Source organism: Erpetoichthys calabaricus, chromosome 9, assembly GCF_900747795.2.
Source record: "Erpetoichthys calabaricus chromosome 9, fErpCal1.3, whole genome shotgun sequence".
NCBI lineage: Eukaryota > Metazoa > Chordata > Cladistia > Polypteriformes > Polypteridae > Erpetoichthys > Erpetoichthys calabaricus.
In genome coordinates this window covers 184,734,099-184,751,073 of record NC_041402.2, presented here as the reverse complement: position 1 = coordinate 184,751,073, position 16,975 = coordinate 184,734,099, and the positions used below count along the sequence as shown (strand labels likewise).

At 44.6% G+C, this 16,975-nt stretch overlaps 1 protein-coding gene across 1 annotated transcript; it reads right to left on the bottom strand.

Moving 5' to 3' along the window:
* Positions 1–1,001: 1,001 nt before the first annotated feature.
* On the bottom strand, positions 1,002–13,569 carry naif1 (nuclear apoptosis inducing factor 1). The gene is made up of 2 exons (XM_028808613.2): positions 12,959–13,569; positions 1,002–1,926 (listed from the first exon to the last, which is right to left on the bottom strand). Exons 1-2 carry the CDS (start codon positions 13,398–13,400, stop codon positions 1,454–1,456), a joined length of 915 nt encoding a protein of 304 aa, XP_028664446.1. The 5' UTR covers positions 13,401–13,569; the 3' UTR covers positions 1,002–1,453.
* Positions 13,570–16,975: the final 3,406 nt, after the last annotated feature.

The window sequence follows — 16,975 nt, the reverse complement described above, 5'->3', positions numbered from 1 at the left end:
GAGGCGCGTGTCTGTGTGACATGCAGGGCAGGCTGAGGGGACAAAGCAGCTGAGAGATGTGTTTGGTTATCCATCATTTTCTTTGGTATCGCCTATGAAGTTCAAAAGCTAGCATCGCCATCGAAAGTGAAGACTTTAGTACCGACTCAGCAGCCAAATAAGAACACGTGAATGGGAGATTTGTGCAACTTTGGCAGCAACGGGCTCAGAGGTGTGGATTTTATGCCATTCAGCTTCATCTATTAGATTGGTGAGAGTGGCATTTGCATGTTCTCCCTGTGTTTCTGTGCCCTTTTTCTCCATGTGCACTGATTTTTCAGAGACGTGCAGGGTCAAGTTAACCAGTGTGGCGGAACACCCCTTCGATGTATGTTCCGGTGGAGCAACCATGGGCTGCTCAATACCTTCCCCGGGACGCTTGGTGGCAGCCTCCCTGGCTGACGGTGGTGCCTGAGCTTCCTGCAGGGCACCATGGGAGATGGAGTTCCCCACAGACCTGTTGGGTTCTGGGGTGGCCGCTCGGGGGCGCTGCATGGGTCCCTGAGCCTGGCTGGACGAGTTTTCAGCCCCACCCAGAAGTGCAACCGGAAACAGGTGATCAAGCACCGGGTGGGCTATAAAAGGGGCCAGCAACCACCACTCAGGTTCAGGAGGAGGACGAAGCATGTCGGGAGAAGTGGTGCCGCCAGAAGGGAGTGTTGTGTTTTTGCTTGTGCTTGTTGGGACTGTGGGGTTCACGGGGAAGACGTGCCCTACAGGTGAAGAAAAATGAAGTCTTTGTTTTATTTTTACATGTGCCTCCGTGCCATTCTGTGCCGGGTCGGGCACAATATAGCGCCTTACGTTACACCAGCTACATGCATGAGTGGGCCCTGCCGTGGACTGGCATCCCATGATGGGCAGCTTCCTGCCTTGTGCCTCAATGCTGCTAGGAGAGGTGGCTTTGAACATCACGAGGGCCTAAACTTTTCACTAAAATATTACAATGTGAAAAGAATTACATTTATGCAGTTTATTGAAAGTGGACAGCTGGCCCGCTAAGAAAAGTCTGATTTAAAAGTGATAAAAAAACAAAAAAACACAAGGATTTTACTTCCTTGAACATCCAAACTTAACATAAAAAAAGAACAGAACCTGACAGGGTGGCTGCAGTTGTGTTCCTGGTTTGCTCTCCTGCCAGGGCAGTGCGGTCATCAGCTGTCCGACAGTAAATTGCATCGCAATCTAAGTGCAAATTACACTTTTGAGTTTTCTCATTTCTTTGTCCAAAAAGCTGGCTTAGCTTCCATTTTTCAAATGGGCTGTACATGAAGGCATAGTGAAGAAACAAAAAAGAAAGCTCTTCTCGCTCGATCAGCAGAACAAGCCCATACTGCTGACTTCCTCCATTCACTCCTGGAGTCTTTTAAATGCAGGACGGCCATCTAAGCCCGGCCGGCTCCTTCCTCTTTGACTACTGAGAGCTGCTCGAATGATCGTTTTTCAAAGCCAGCTCATGTTCCATGCTGCTGGCCGAGGTGGAGCTGTTGGGGTTGTTCTGGAGGAACTTGCGCACGTCCTTCAGCGCCGGACGCATCATCTGTATGAGGGCGATCAGGGCGGCCTGCATTCCCTCCAGCGCCTGCGCCTGCCGTTCCTGTGCGCAGGCCTGCGCCTCCTGGGACCTGCGGATCATTTGTAATAGATCGTTCTGGTTCTCGAGATGCTGAGCGATCTCTCTCACGTGCAGGTTGGTCACTTTTTGCTCCTGGAGAAGCTTGGCAGAATTGAGGGCTATCCTGCTCTTCAGCTCCTGTGGCTTAATGGAGCAGTCGCCTTGGGAGGAGATCACCTCGACTGGCGTGTCGGCAGCGGCCACCGTCGTGGGCGTCTCATTCGTGCAATACTCGACGACTCCCTCCTCCAACGTGTGGTACGTCGTCTCAGCTGGAAATGAGAAGCAAACAAATGCCGTTAATCAGAGTTTCACTTATCACCTCAGATTGCACTTTTGTGTTAACAATGGTGCACAGGAAAACAATAAATAAGATACAGATTGACTCGTCTGCTTCAGACAGGCATGGAAGCCCAGTGGTTAGTGCGGCTGCTTTAAGGATTCATCACCCTCAGTTTAACTCTTGGAGGGCTGAATATTTTTTCCAAAACTCAAGTTTTCTTAAAAGCACACAAAGCAATGACTTCATGCATAAGTCAACATAAAACTACTGTTGCCGTGTGCTGTGGCTGCTCGGCGCCTGTTTGCCATCTCGGGCGGCTCAAGGGCCAGCAGAAATGTATGGTGAGCCGGCTGCCAGGCTGTCTTCATGCAGCAGGTGGGTAGCGGTGGCAGCTGCAATGTGATGCAATCCTGTTTGTACCTCTCGTCAACATAAGTGGCTGACCTCCCAGGCAAGCGCATTCAGCACCACCATACAATACAATTTACTATTTATTTTTGTAGAGCCCAAAATCACACAAGAAGTGCCGCAATGGGCTGTAACCCTTTGTAGGCAATTGCCGCAAAATCGCTTCAAAGGTGGCGTATGTATCCCGTCAATGCCAGGCGATGTGTATTCAATACATACCAAGGATCATATTGGAAGCACTGGTCACGCCATCTAGCAGTCATAGTGGAAACTACATCCACCTGATGTGGCCATGCACGTGGATTTTGGCAGCTAATTTCAAGAAATTGTTCAAATTTGAGGAAAGTTGTGCTAAGATAAAAATACGTACCAGCTTATTGTTTGCTTGTGTGCTCTATTCAAATGAACAATCGCTCCTTAATTTAGCAACTGCTTGACAGTAAAAACACAAATTTAATTGTTTATATAATTATAAACAAATTTAGGCAACAAGGGGTTAACAGGCCCTGCCTCTTGACAGCCCCCCAGCCTTAACTCTCTAAGAAGACAAAGAAAAACTCCCAAAAAAACCCTTGTAGGTAAAAAAAAAAAAATGGAAGAAACTTCAGGAAAGGGAGTTCACAGAGAGACCCCTGTCCAGGTAGGTTGGGCGTGCAGTGCGTGTCAAAAAGAAGGGGGGCAATACAATACAATACACAGAACAAAACACAAGTAAACCTCAATACAGTATAAAAATAAAAATATTACAAGTACGGAACAGAATTCAACAGCAGATGATATCACATAATATGATTTGGATTTGTTTAGACTCCTGGAGACCTCAGCCATCAAGCTGCCTCCCCCTATTGGCCATTCCACAGCTGAGTCAGCCAATCCGATGACAGGACCCCTCTACCCCAATGATTCCTGCGATCCTCCATCAGAGATGACTTTACCTTAGGCTGGCAGAACAATTTGGCAGGTGGGCCGTGGCACCAAGTGCCACATTTGAGTACCGAGAAGAGAAACAGAATAGGTGAGGGTTAGTAACAAATTATAACTGTCATGTTATTTATGTTTTAGTGCTAATGACTAACAACAGAGATGCAGTCTGTGCAGTTAATCAGCAGCTCTAGTCAGGGTGTGCTAAACTGAAGTCGTGAGATTTGAAAGCTGAGACTGAAGAGGCATCTCTTATAGTGGCAGGCAGACCACTCCACAGTTTAGTGGGTCCTGGAAATAAAAGCTCGACCCACCATTATTTTATTCATCCTTGGAATCACAAGCAGACTGGCATCTTGAGATCTCAATGTGCGCTCTGGTTTGTAAGTCATGATAAGTTCAGACAAGTAAGCTGGACGTCAGCCATTTAAGGCTTTATATGTTAAAAGGAGGATTTTGAAATCTGCCCTAAACTTAACCGGGAGTCAGTGTAAGGATTTCAGAACTGGAGTTATGTGTTCGTATTTTCTTGTTCTTGTCGTAATTCTTGCAGCAGCATTTTGGATTAACTGGAGGCTGTTTAAAGAGCAATTTGAACATCCAGTGAACACCGCATTGCAAATGCTAATGCTGGTACCTCACTTTTGTTTTCAATCTCCATCTCCAGATCACTTGCATCAAAATCAGAGTCTGATTCGATCATAACACACCAAACGACGTCTGCGTATTCGCTTTGGTCTCTTGCCACATGTCAATGCTTTTTAGAGGCTGTTTGCCCTTCGCTACTCATGCACAAGGAGGAAATTGAGATCAAATCAATGAACTTTCTTCTAGCAAAGAGAGTCAAACTAAAATGTAACATCGAATTTTTTTGCAGTTTACAGCTGATTACTGTCCTCTACCCCTGAATTTAGACAAAAGTCGACACCCGCCCTGAAAGAGTTAAACCCTGATTGGTATTACTGTTTTTGTGGGGTTTGCACGGCCCTCCCAAGCCTGTGTGGGTTTGGATGGCACACTTGGGACTGGCATACTGCCCAGGATCCTGACCCAGGTGGGAGGCCAGAGCAAGGGAAGGTTTTGGGGGAAATGAGCACTCCTGAATATTTTCTCCCCCAATACACTAGAGGGCAGCATCCCTGGGTTGGTGTCCCCCACTGAATTCAACAGAGCTGCTCTCACGGGACTAGAGGTACCAGCATGCCCTATGGGTGTTCATGTGGGAATCCCAACCCAGGGTGCTGCCCTCTGGTGTATTGGGAGAGAAAATATCCAGGAGTGCTCATCATAAGCACCCACGACCTTACACTCCACTGGCCTCCCAGCCAGATAAGGATGCTTATTTAATCCTGACCGGGATGCCAGTCCATGTGTGCCATCCATTACCACATACATTTCATACATTCTCATACCAGTCTATCCTGGCAGAAAAAGGGCTCTGGACTGGGCACCAGGCCATCACAAAGCACTCACACTCCAGCAGGTACAATAAATCTGATGGGTTAGACCAGGGGTGGGCAAAGTCGTTCCTGGAGGGCCGAAGTGGCTGTAGGTTTTTGTTCCAACCCAATGGCCTAATATGAAACCCTTATTGCTCAAGTGACACTTCTGCTTCATTTTAGTTGTCTCGCTTGTTAAGATTTTGAACCCTTATTGCTCATTTTAGCCTTAAACAGCTGTATTCTCGGTTTTTAATTGCTCCTTATTAGCAGTAAGATACAAATAACATAGGAAAGCATCAGTTCTCCATTTAGCTTGTTACCATTTACACCTATGTGTATTTATCATGAACTATTTGGTTTAATTAAATGCTTGGAAGAAAAGTAAAGAGAAAAAAGTGAAGGACTGAGAATTACTCCTCCATTTTAGACTTCAAATTATTTGGATGATATCCTTAGATAGGGGAAAAAAATGTAGGATATGAGAATGACCTGACATAGCAGAGTTAAAGCACTAACAAGCCATGACATTTCATTATTGGCAAGGATTCTTTTCTAACTGAGCAAATGGGTTGGATCAAAAACATGCAGCCACTGCGGCCCTCCAGGACTGACTTTGCCCACCCCTGGGTTAGACCATGAGGACAACATGAAATCTCAAACTAAAGACAACTAGGCGTGGGATTCAAACTCAGAAAATGCAGGATCTGTTAGGCAGTAAGACTAATCACTGCACCACTGTGCTCTCCACGTTGTGGAAAGAGGTTCTCTGTACACAAGCTGTTTACACCAATCTCAAAGATAAGGATAAGGATTGCTTTTCTGGAAAATGCCCAAGGCTGACTCCCTTAGGAGGACACATGAAGCTTTTTGGTTAAAAATGTGAATTTCGTAGCTCTCTAAAGTCCCTTGTAATGGTTCAGGCCATTAACATATAAAAATAAAGACTAAGTGACTGATGGATTAAATGTTACTTGCTTAAAAGTGTTGAATATAAATCGAGGGATGCTATACTATATAATACACTAGTGAGACTACATCTGGTGTATTTGTGTGCAGTCCTGGTCACCATGAGAAAGATCTAGAAACACTTGAAGCTGTGCAGAAGAGAGCAACCAAGTGCATCATGGGACTTATAGACATGTCTGACTCTGACAGCAGAGGTAACGTGTGTGGGGACTTCATCCAGGTCTTCAAAATTCTCAAAGGCATTGATAAAGATGATCTGTCAACATTCTTTAAACTGGAAGGTGAATCTCGCACACCAGCGCAAGTGCATTAAGGACTGAAGCCAAGTAGCACTAAGAGTTATGGGACTCTGGAACAATCTACAGAGACATGGAGTTGAAGCAGACACCTTGAGAGCCTCTAAGAAGGACATGGAGGAGATGCTGGGGACCACTTAGGCAAACAAACGTGTAAGATGGACTGAATGGTCTCCTCTCGTTTGTCAGATGCTGAGTGAATATACGGAATGTTAACATTCCCAAACCATTTCAATCCAGTTCAAGTGTGCATTACGCTGGAGAGACCCAAGAACCAACCCTGTCTGTCTGGGAAGGCAGTCCAGCGTAAGGCCTACTCACACAGAACCAAACTTACTCAAGGCACATTTACAGTTGGCAAGTGACACACAAATTCTACTTGTATGATAGTCGGTGCTGGATTTAAACCACAGGATTTCCCATCTGAGAGGCAGAAGTCCACACAACTGCACTACCGTGCTGTCCTTCATTCTAATTTAGCTCTTTCTAAATTAGTTTCGGTGTATAATTCATGACAATTATAACTGGTGTGACCACAAGGGGGTGCCACTGAGCCCCAAACCTCAGACACAATTCCTGGTTTGAAACAAAGTATATTTTTTTATTTTTCACCAACACTATTATACACCAATGCCAGCCAAAACACATCAAACAAGTACATTTCTTCCTCCTTCCTGGAATAGCTTGTCAATAGGAATTCATCAGGCTAATACGGTGGAGCACTTTAAAACACTGCCCGAAACTCATTACTTTAACATGATTTTCTCAGAGCTTCATCTTAGTTCAATCCTGATACTCTGTATATTCAATTAATTATCATTATCATTCATGGTGGCTCCGCAATCCGTACTAACCCCTACTCTCTCTTCTATTCTTTTTCCAGTTTTCTGTGGTGTCGACCTGCGCCCCCACCACCTAATCAAACCACCATGATGTCCCTACATTGATGGATAAAAACCAGAAGTCCACATAACCGTCATGTCATCATCAAGTTCTTCCATGAGAACCCTGAATACAATGAGGACTGACTGAGGTCATTTTTGTTAGGTAGAATGCCTACAGGGGGCCGATTTTATTTTTTCTCCAGCTGTCTGGAGTTTTTTTTGTTTTTTCCGTCCTCCTTGGCCATCGGACCTTACTTTTATTCTATGTTAATTAGTGTTCGCTTATTTTAATTCTTATTTTGTCTTTTTTTTTCCCTTTCTTCATCATGTAAAGCACTTTGAGCTACATCATCTGTATGAAAATGTGCTATAGAAATAAATGTTGTTGTCCTTCTGCCTCCATTGAGTGTCACCTGCTACCTCCCGACTGTAATTTAGCTGGAGGAGGCTGCAGTGTTTCCTTTTATGTTGGACCCAGGAGTACCGTAATTTCGGTGCCATAGTACTGAATCATGGAAACACTTCCGGGTCACATGGAAGCTGTACAAAATTGGTGACCCTTCTTTCTGCAGTGCCCTCTGGCAGCACCCAAGGACCCCCGACTGGGTGATCCTTCAGAACTACAATTCCCATGGATCCCTGCGGGCATCCACATCGGAGCACCGCCATCCACTGCACCAGGGGAGGAACTGCTCTTGAGAAACAACACTCCACAGTGTCACACGCTGCTTACAGGAGGGGATAGCCTGCTAGTAGTTTGGGACCGAAACAGGACTGGGAGCGGCAGAGGCTAAACTAAATATTATGGCAGAAAAAAAATGGGAAAAAAAAAGTTTATTACAACAGTCTCTTGGAAAGATAACTTCTGGTGCTGAAATATATACACTGTATAGTCACACACACACAAAACATTTTAGAGAAAAAAAATAATGCATGAACTTCTTCAAAGACACAAGTTGTTCAAAAGAAAAGAAAGTGAAGAAAAAGAAAAAAAATACCCAAAAATAGAGTTTTATCCAGGGCGGCACAGTGGCACAGTAGTAGTGCTGCTGCCTCACAGTTAGGAGACCAGGATTCACTTCCCAGGTCCTCCCTGTGTGGAGTTTGCATGTTCTCCCCGTGTCTACGTGGCTTTCCTCCCACAGTCCAAAGACATGCAGGTTAGGTGCATTGGCGATCCTAAATTGTCCCTTGTGTGTGCTTGGTGTGTGTGTGGATAGAGCTTTATCCCCAAAAGCCAATTGTCCCAGAACTGCCTGAACACTATTTTAAAGATACATATACATATGTTGTGGTGGACAGCCGGGTCCCATGCCCGGCAGGGACGCCCCTGCTGCATCTGTTCCGGGGAAGCAACCATGGGCAGCTCAATACCTCCCCCGGGACGCTTGGTGACAGCCTCCCTGGCAGACGGTGTTCCCCCAACCTGTCGCATGGCCCCATGGGAGATGGAGTCCTCCACAGCCTGGTTGGGGGCTCGGATGGCCGCTAGGGGGAGCTGCATAGAGTCAGCAGCCCGGCTGGAAGAATCTTCAGCCCCACCCTGAAGTGCAATTAGGTCCAGGTGGTCAAGCACCTGGAACGCTTCCGGGTGGGATATAAAAGGGCCAGCCACCACCACTCAGGAGCAAGAGTCGGGAGGAGGAGGAGGACTAAGCCTGAGGAGGAGTGGTGGTATAGGAGAGAGGATTGTTGGTGGTTGTTGAGTGCTTAATGGACTGTGTATTGCCTCTGGGACACGGGGAAGACGTGCGCCCACGGCTGAAGATAAGTAAAACTTGTGTTTGTTTTATTCATGCCTCTGTGTCGGGTCAGGCGCCTATATAGTGCCTTGTTACAATGTACACACACAGTGTATATATTATATAAATTGTGAAGAGGGAGGCTGAACGCACCCCTAGAAGATGCGGTCGTTCCTCCGAAGCCCTCTCTTAAACGGTGATACAATGGGAACAAATATAGTTGTTTTTTACCTCTTCTTTGCTCGATCAGCTGCTGGCTTGTGCCGTGCCATGCCATGCCATGCCGTGCCATCTGCATCTCACCCAGCGCTTTGAACATTTTAAAGCCTGTACAGCGGCTGTCCGTTTATCTCACTGCCTTGTCTCTCTTCTCCCCAGACATTCTCTGCTCCTTTTGGGGGTCCCACTCCCGAGGCATGCCCCTATGAAGAGGAAGATTTTCTATTCTTTTCACTGTTCCCTCTGTCTACACACAGAGCTCGATTTACTTCTGAAAGAGACTTATGTTTGTTTGAAATGTTTAAATAAAGTTCCTGTCTCTATAATCTCCTGTGTGTTTCTGTGCAATTCTGTGACCCAAGTGTGAATATATATATATACAGTATATATGTGTGTGTCCCACACATGTACTTAGGCTCTTAAGGATCATCTAATTCAACTCCTGAGCGTGAGGTGGGGCTGTCGCTAACATTTTCTTCCCTCTTTTACCCTCAGAACAGAGGACATGCGCTCAGAACAATGCTGACATCACTTCCTACCCTGTCATGGAACTCCTGCCTGGAACACACACACATAAGACCACAAAGAGCCAGAAGCCAGGACTGACTTAGCATGCAATCATCAGATCAATTCTCGCTTGCCACTTTTTCATTTTGTTTCACCACCCTGGTGCTCCAACTAATAATCCTTATGTTGTAGTCCTTAATTTTTTTTTCCTGTACAAGGGGTTTTCTTGGGGGGGGGGGGGGGGTTCTTGACTCATAAGAAAGTTAAGGCTGGGGGGCTGTCTATAACAGGGCCTGTTAAAGCCCACTGAGACACTCCTTGTGTGATTTTGGGTTGTATTGGGCTGTACAAGAAATATTGTTTTGTCTGGCTACTTCACTATTTAATGTATATACATATAAATAAACACACATATACACATGTGTATTATGTGCTATATGTATTGTCAGCACCATGGCACTGGGGCACGGGGGTTACTACTGCTGCCACATAGCAGGTTACTGTCTGCGTGGCATTTTCATGTTCTCTTTGTGTGTCTGTGTTGGTTTTTTCCACCCAAATCCAAAAGATGTGCAAATCCCCCCCCCCCCCCCCATGACCCAGAATTGTACTATGTGGAAATAAGAATGTTATGTTGTAAATTTAGAATGAAAGAATGCAGCAGATGCATTTCAATGGCCACTTTCTTTTTTGTAAGGCATTTTCGATTAACATTGACAGTAAAATGCACCATATAAAATACTTTTAACTATATGAAAAAAAGAGTAGGCATATTGCAATGATACTAAACAGGCGTCTAAACCGACATGTGCCAACTCTGACAATAAAACCACTACAGATAAACTGAACTGAATGTGCCATTCTTTGCATAGAGTACCTGCAGGAGAAAGCCCAGCACAGGCATTCTGATGACCAAATGGTGTTTTATAAAGCACTCTGGAATGGTGATAACAATGAAATACACTATATATATGAAATAATTACAGAATAAAATACAGTAACTGTTTATGTACTACAAAGATACATTTATTACTCACTAGCCATAGCACATCTCAAAGATAGGTAATAGAACAAATTTAAAAATGTTTGCTAACTCTTGTTCTACGTGTACCTTCAGCGCCTTTCCGCGGTATCCGCATGTGTATGAATGTCTCCTCTCCAGCACTCTCTCTGTCTCAATCATGTTCCCGTAAAGCCTGCTTTCACTCTGCCACTATTTTCGAGGTGTCTTTCTCGCTGCCTGTCCAGTTTTACATTTGCCATCTTTGAAGGTGATACCTCCTATGCCTTTACTCCTCCTCATGCATCTCCCACTCGCATTTCTTCTTTCAATTGCTTCACAAAACCAAAACTGACCAATGACACTAAAGCCGTACTGACCAATCAGACTGCTCTGAGGGACAGGAGAGACAGACCTTAGTATTTTATTATCTAGTAGATTTACTCTTCTTTAACAAGACCTTAATGAAGGCTTCTTTTAAGCTTCATAACACTTATAAAGCATCAGTAAAGAGCCTGTTCATCTGTGCAATGTGGCCTACTAAAGTAACTTCATTTGGTGCGGTCTGAAGTGGCTCAAGTGAGACAGAGGCCTCCTGATATTACATATTTTAGTATATGACCTGCAAATCCTTTATATTCATAAGCAGTTTTACCAGCAAATCAAATAAGATGAACAACCTATCTACTAATGGTTTATTAGTGTTATGAAGGAAAAAAAGCCTTTGTTAAGGACTTCTTATATATAAACATCAACACATGGAGGTGTGGTGGAGTGGTGGCTCTGAGGCTAAGGATCTGCGCTGGTATCCCGAAGGTTGCCGGTTCGAATCCCCGTCAGTGCCAAAAGAGATCCTACTCTGCTGGGCCCTTGAGCAATTGCTCCAGGGGGCGCTGTACAATGGAGCGCCCTGCGTATGCGAAAAAAAAACTAACAAACACTGTTGTAAGTCGCTCTGGATAAGAGCGTCTGCTAAATGATGTAAATGTAAATGTAATGTAAATGTGTGTGTCTGTCTGTCCAGCCCGGAAGTGTGAGGCTACAGCATAAAGCTCAAAGAAACCAAAGTGAAAACGCCGAGAAGACAGAAACTCGCTTAGCCGCAGATACACAAACGAGGCGAGCACATCGGCAAAACAAAACCTCAGAGGAAAGAGAACCTCGCTTAGTCGCTAATGCCCAACTGATGTGATTGATTGATTGAAGTGCCAGAATCCATGGTTTCTAGGAGCCCAGGCTTTTTACATCACGGGCTTACACAGCTAGTATTTCATAAAGTAAAGGAATAGTAAATGCATTTTTGCAGTACCAAAAGTGTTAGCCATACTACACTAAATTTTCCCCCTCTCATTCTCTATTCTTTATTCTCATTCTCTATTGTTGGCATGGAGCTGGACAGTTTAACATCTGTGGCAGAGCGATGGGTGCTCAGCAGACTCCTATCAATTATGGAGAATCCACTGCATCCACTAAATAGTATCATCTCCAGACGGAAGAGCAGTTTCAGTGACAGACTGCTGTCACCGTCCTGCTCCACTGACAGACTGAGAAGATCGTTCCTCCCCCAAACTATGCGACTCTTCAATTCCACCCGGGGGGGTAAACGTTAACATTTAACATTATACAAAAGTTATTGTCTGTTTTTTACCTGCATTATTATCAATCTTTAATTTAATATTGTTTATTGTATCAGTATGCTGCTGCTGGAGAATGTGAATTTCCCCTTGGGATTAATAAAGTATCTATCTATCTCATAACTACATTACATAATTTCAATGATCCTGCAACATAACGTAACATTCTCAAACACACCTGCATAATTCAGCTAAGCGGCTGTGGGGACTGTTTTCAGATAGTGCTCACGATGAAAGGCACTCTATAAAATATCACATGAGCTCTGCGGACATATAACCACTTATCTTTTACGTTTCATATAACTCTATGGCGGAATGTACCAGATGCACTTGCGGAGTAAAACCTTTTTTGCTAAACATTTTATCATAGTGCCAACTATATAAAATTAAAAATGAATATATTTACCATTCTCTAAATATCAGCACAAGAGAACACGGCACATGCATTTCATGAACATATTTCTGTTCTATAATAACAGTGAAATGCACCATATGAAATACTGAGTTCTCCAAATACATGATCTGGTATTTTTCAATTCTCTATATAACTATGACATAATTTACCAGATATATTTTAAGGATTCACAATTTTTGTAGTAGCAGTAGTGCTGACAATGAAAGCCGCTATACAAAACAGCAGTTCACATCATCAGAGCCCAATCTATTTGTTCTTCACCACAGGCTTTACCTGGCACTGCGTGTGATTTATTTATTTTATAAGTTGCCGGCGGTTCACTGAAAACTTGTATTTACTTTCATTTACGCTCCCGTTGCCCACTACACTGCAGCACTGCCTGTATACTCCATCACAACTGCGGAAAAGCGGTGTCCAGGCGGGGTACGCGCTTGGTGCTCCTGGCTCAAGTAGTCAGCGCCCCCGAGCGTTGTAACCCCGCAAGCACACGTCAAACGCCTCTCTGGGAGCCGCAGTTGAAGAGCACTGACATTTGGCGGACACCCGCACCTATGCTGAAGCGGACACGCGTGGAACGGCGTGCTTACTTTGGGCGAGCGTGACGGTGGTGCCGGCCGTAATTGGCACCGGCACTGTAATCTCGGTGCCTCCTTCCCCGGCGGGTATGCTGATGATGGTGGCTTCGCCCAGTAAGTTGCAGATGCGCTGCTGCATGGCCGTGAGGATCACCGGCACCGAACTGCAGTCAGCCGAACCGTCCATGGCCGCCCGGGCTTGGGCCACCTTCCGCCGGACTTCGGTCTTTAAATCGGACCACTTCTTTTTGACCTCAGCTAACTCCCGCTGGCAGGTGGTGACGGCGTTAACCCTTTTGAGGATCTCGAGCCAGGCGTTGTTTTTCGCAATGTGTGCGACTCCGGCGTTGAAGTGGTTAACCAGTATATGCTTCTGTTTCTCCATTTCCTCTACAATAATCTCCACCTCCCTTTCGGAAAAATTCATTTTTCTTTTCTTGGCTTGCGATGCCATGCTTGTTTTGTTATTTGAAAAGTCTTGCGATTATATTTATTTATTTATTTATTTTAGGCGTACGTATTATGCGTAAAAATAGTTAAGATTTTACTCTATAAAAATACGCAGCGTAATGGCTTCCAGAATTGACTTCTTCTTCGGGTAAAGCCACGCAGCCGTGCGCAAGAGAGCGCGCGGAAACCCACCCACTTCCCTCCTTCGCACGTCTATTGGCTAGCGCGTTGCGAGACGTTCGTCTTCTGTTTGGCTCGTTGGTTAGCTCTATTGTCACTTCAAAGCCACGCTGCGAACGAGACGTAGCGAGCAACACGAAGAAACAGCAGTGTAGCTCGGGTCCCGCGCACAAAGCAGGCTGGTTGAGGTAGTGGAGGCTGTTTTTCACGGACGCAAGGTTTCCGAAGTGAAACTTTTACGTCTACACTTCAAAAACGAATAAAACGTGAATTATTTTATTTACAAACAATGTCAGCATTAATGAGATCAGAGGGAACTTAAATAAATCTAACTAAGTAAAATTACATTTCTCTTTTTATTGTAGTCTCACAGCATGCCGTTGTGTAGTAGCCGAGTGCCTGCACTTACGAACAAGTAATCCACCTGCAGCTAAGCATGTTTGGGCGAGTGGACAGTCGTCGTTATTTCAGTCAGACATCAATCCTACCAGGGGCGGATCAACCAACAAGGCGTTCTGGGTGCGTGCCCAGGGCCCCGTGACAGTAAAGGGCCTTTTCACCAATCCACCTGCCTCGCCCCCACCACAATGAAACGATCGAATATCTAAATGTCCAGCCCAACTCATAAAAACAATGTACAGTGTATCCGGAAAGTATTCCCAGCACATCACTTTTTCCACATTTTGTTATGTTACAGCCTTATACCAAAATGGATTAAATTCATTTTTTTCCTCAGAATTCTGCACACAACACCCCATAATAACAATGTGAAAAAAGTTTACTTGAGGTTTTTGCAAATTTATTAAAAATTAAAAAAACTGAGAAATCACATGTACATAAGTACTCACAGCCTTTGCTCAATACTTTGTCGATGCACCTTTGGCAGCAATTCCAGCCTCAAGTCTTTTTGAATATGATGCCACAAGCTTGGCACACCTATCCTTGGCCAGTTTCGCCCATTCCTCTTTGCAGCACCTCTCAAGCCCCATCAGGTTGGATGGGAAGTGTCGGTGCACAGCCATTTTAAGATCTCTCCAGAGATGTTCAATCGGATTCAAGTCTGGACTCTGGCTGGGCCACTCAAGGACATTCACAGAGTTGTCCTGAAGCCTCTCCTTTGATATCTTGGCTGTGTGCTTAGGGTCATTGTCCTGCTGAAAGATGAACCGTCGCCCCAGCCTGAGGTCAAGAGCGCTCTGGAGCAGGTTTTCATCCAGGATGTCTCTGTACATTGCTGCAGTCATCTTTCCCTTTATCCTGACTAGTCTCCCCATCCCTGCTGCTGAAAAACATCCCCACAGCATGATGCTGCCACCACCATGTTTCACTGTAGGGATGGTATTGGCCTGGTGAGGAGCGGTGCCTGGTTTCCTCCAAACGTGACACCTGGCATTCACACCAAAAAGTTCAATCTTTGTCTCATCAGACCAGAGAATTTTCTTTCTCATGGTTTGAGAGTCCTTCAGGTGCCTTTTGGCAAACTCCAGGTGGGCTGCCATGTGCCTTTTAATAAGGAGTGGCTTCCGTCTGGCCACTCTACCATACAGGCCTGATTGGTGGATTGCTGCAGAGATGGTTGTCCTTCTGGAAGGTTCTCCTCTCTCCACAGAGGACCTCTGGAGCTCTGACAGAGTGACCATCGGGTTCTTGGTCACCTACCTGACTAAGGCCCTTCTCCCCCGATCGCTCAGTTTAGATGGCCGGCCAGCTCTAAGAAGAGTCCTGGTGGTTTCGAACTTCTTCCACTTACGGGTGATGGAGGCCACTGTGCTCATTGGGATCTTCAAAGCAGCAGAAATTTTTCTGTAACCTTCCCCAGATTTGTGCCTCGAGACAATCCTGTCTTGGAGGTCTACAGACAATTCCTTTGACTTCATGCTTAGTTTGTGCTCTGACATGAACTGTCAACTGTGGGACCTTATATAGACAGGTGTGTGCCTTTCCAAATCAGATCCAATCAACTGAATTTACCACAGGTGGACTCCAATTAAGCTGCAGAAACATCTCAAAGATGATCAGGGGAAACAGGATGGACCTGAGCTCAATTTTGAGCTTCATGGCAAAGGCTGTGGATACTTATGTATATGTGCTTTCTCAATTTTTTTATTTTTAATAAATTTGCAAAAATCTCAAGTAAACTTTTTTCACGTTGTCATTATGGGGTGTTGTGTGTAGAATTCTGAGGAAAAAAATGAATTTAATCCATTTTGGAATAAGGCTGTAACATAACAAAATGTGGAAAAAGTGATGCGCTGTGAATACTTTCCGGATACACTGTAGACTCCCAAAATGACTAACGGGGGCAGCTTGATGAAACAATCGAATCAGGTGGTAAATACTGTGCAGCATTAAACTACAGAGTAACTGCACACTGCATTGTCAATTGTATGATAAACTCTCTTAAGAAGCTAGGGGCCTGTGGGGTGCTTAACCTGGGCATGCCTCCCACAAGTCTAATCTTAACCATAGTGTAACCTTGCGGAGCACAGCAAGACTCTACTGGCGCCCATTGGAGTTAACTCCACCTACTTGGAGCTCCAAGGTGGAGTCTCCAGGCTGCAGAGGAACATCTAGGAAAAGTTTAAGTTGCTGCTGGAAGGAGAAGCACCCCACTACAGAGTCACACCCAAGTCTACACCTACAGTTGCACGGCAGCCATCACCACCCGTCTATACTACACATTAGTGACACTAACTCCAAATCTTAACCGTTTATACTACATGCTAACCACACTAACCTCTAACGTTAACTTCCACCGTGAAACTGCTAATGTAGACTGCAAAATGTTAAACTCCTGCTCATGAAAAATAATCTCAACTACTCTGTCTTACACAGTTTTAGACCAATTTCTAACATGCCTTTCTTAAGTAAAATTCTAGAAATGGCAGTTTTTAAGCAGCTAAATGATTACTTGAATAAACATTCTATTCTTGACAAGTTTTAGTTAGGTTTTAGAACAAATCCTAGTAGAGAAATTGCACTGTGAATTTCCCCTTGGGGATTAATAAAGTATCTATCTATCTATCTATCTATCTATCTATCTATCTATCTATCTATCTATCTATCTATCTATCTATCTATCTATCTATCTATCTGTCTGTCTGTCTGTCTGTCTGTCTGTCTGTCTGTCTGTCTGTCTACTAGTTAAAGTAGTAAATGATTTGTGGATTAATGAAAAAAGAGGCCGTATATCTGTTCTTGTTCTCTTAGACCTGAGTGCAGCATTGGACACAGTAGACCACCATATTCTTACAAATCACCTTAGACAATGGGTGGGCCTCTCCAGCAGCATCTTAAAATGGTTTCATTCTTACTTAACAGTTAGACAATTCTTTGTTAGTTGTGGTGATTGTACTTTGAACATCCATGATATTGTACATGGTGTAACACAATGATCTA

What these genes read in the sequence shown, in the direction of transcription:
- naif1 (XM_028808613.2), bottom strand. Translation starts at nt 13,400, where the DNA reads ATGGCATCGCAAGCCAAGAAAAGAAAAATGAATTTTTCCGAAAGGGAG. An exon ending in CACCGTCACGCTCGCCCAAA is followed by an intron (nt 1,927 to 12,958) that starts GTAAGCACGCCG and finishes TCTCATTTCCAG; the next exon opens with CTGAGACGACGTACCACACG.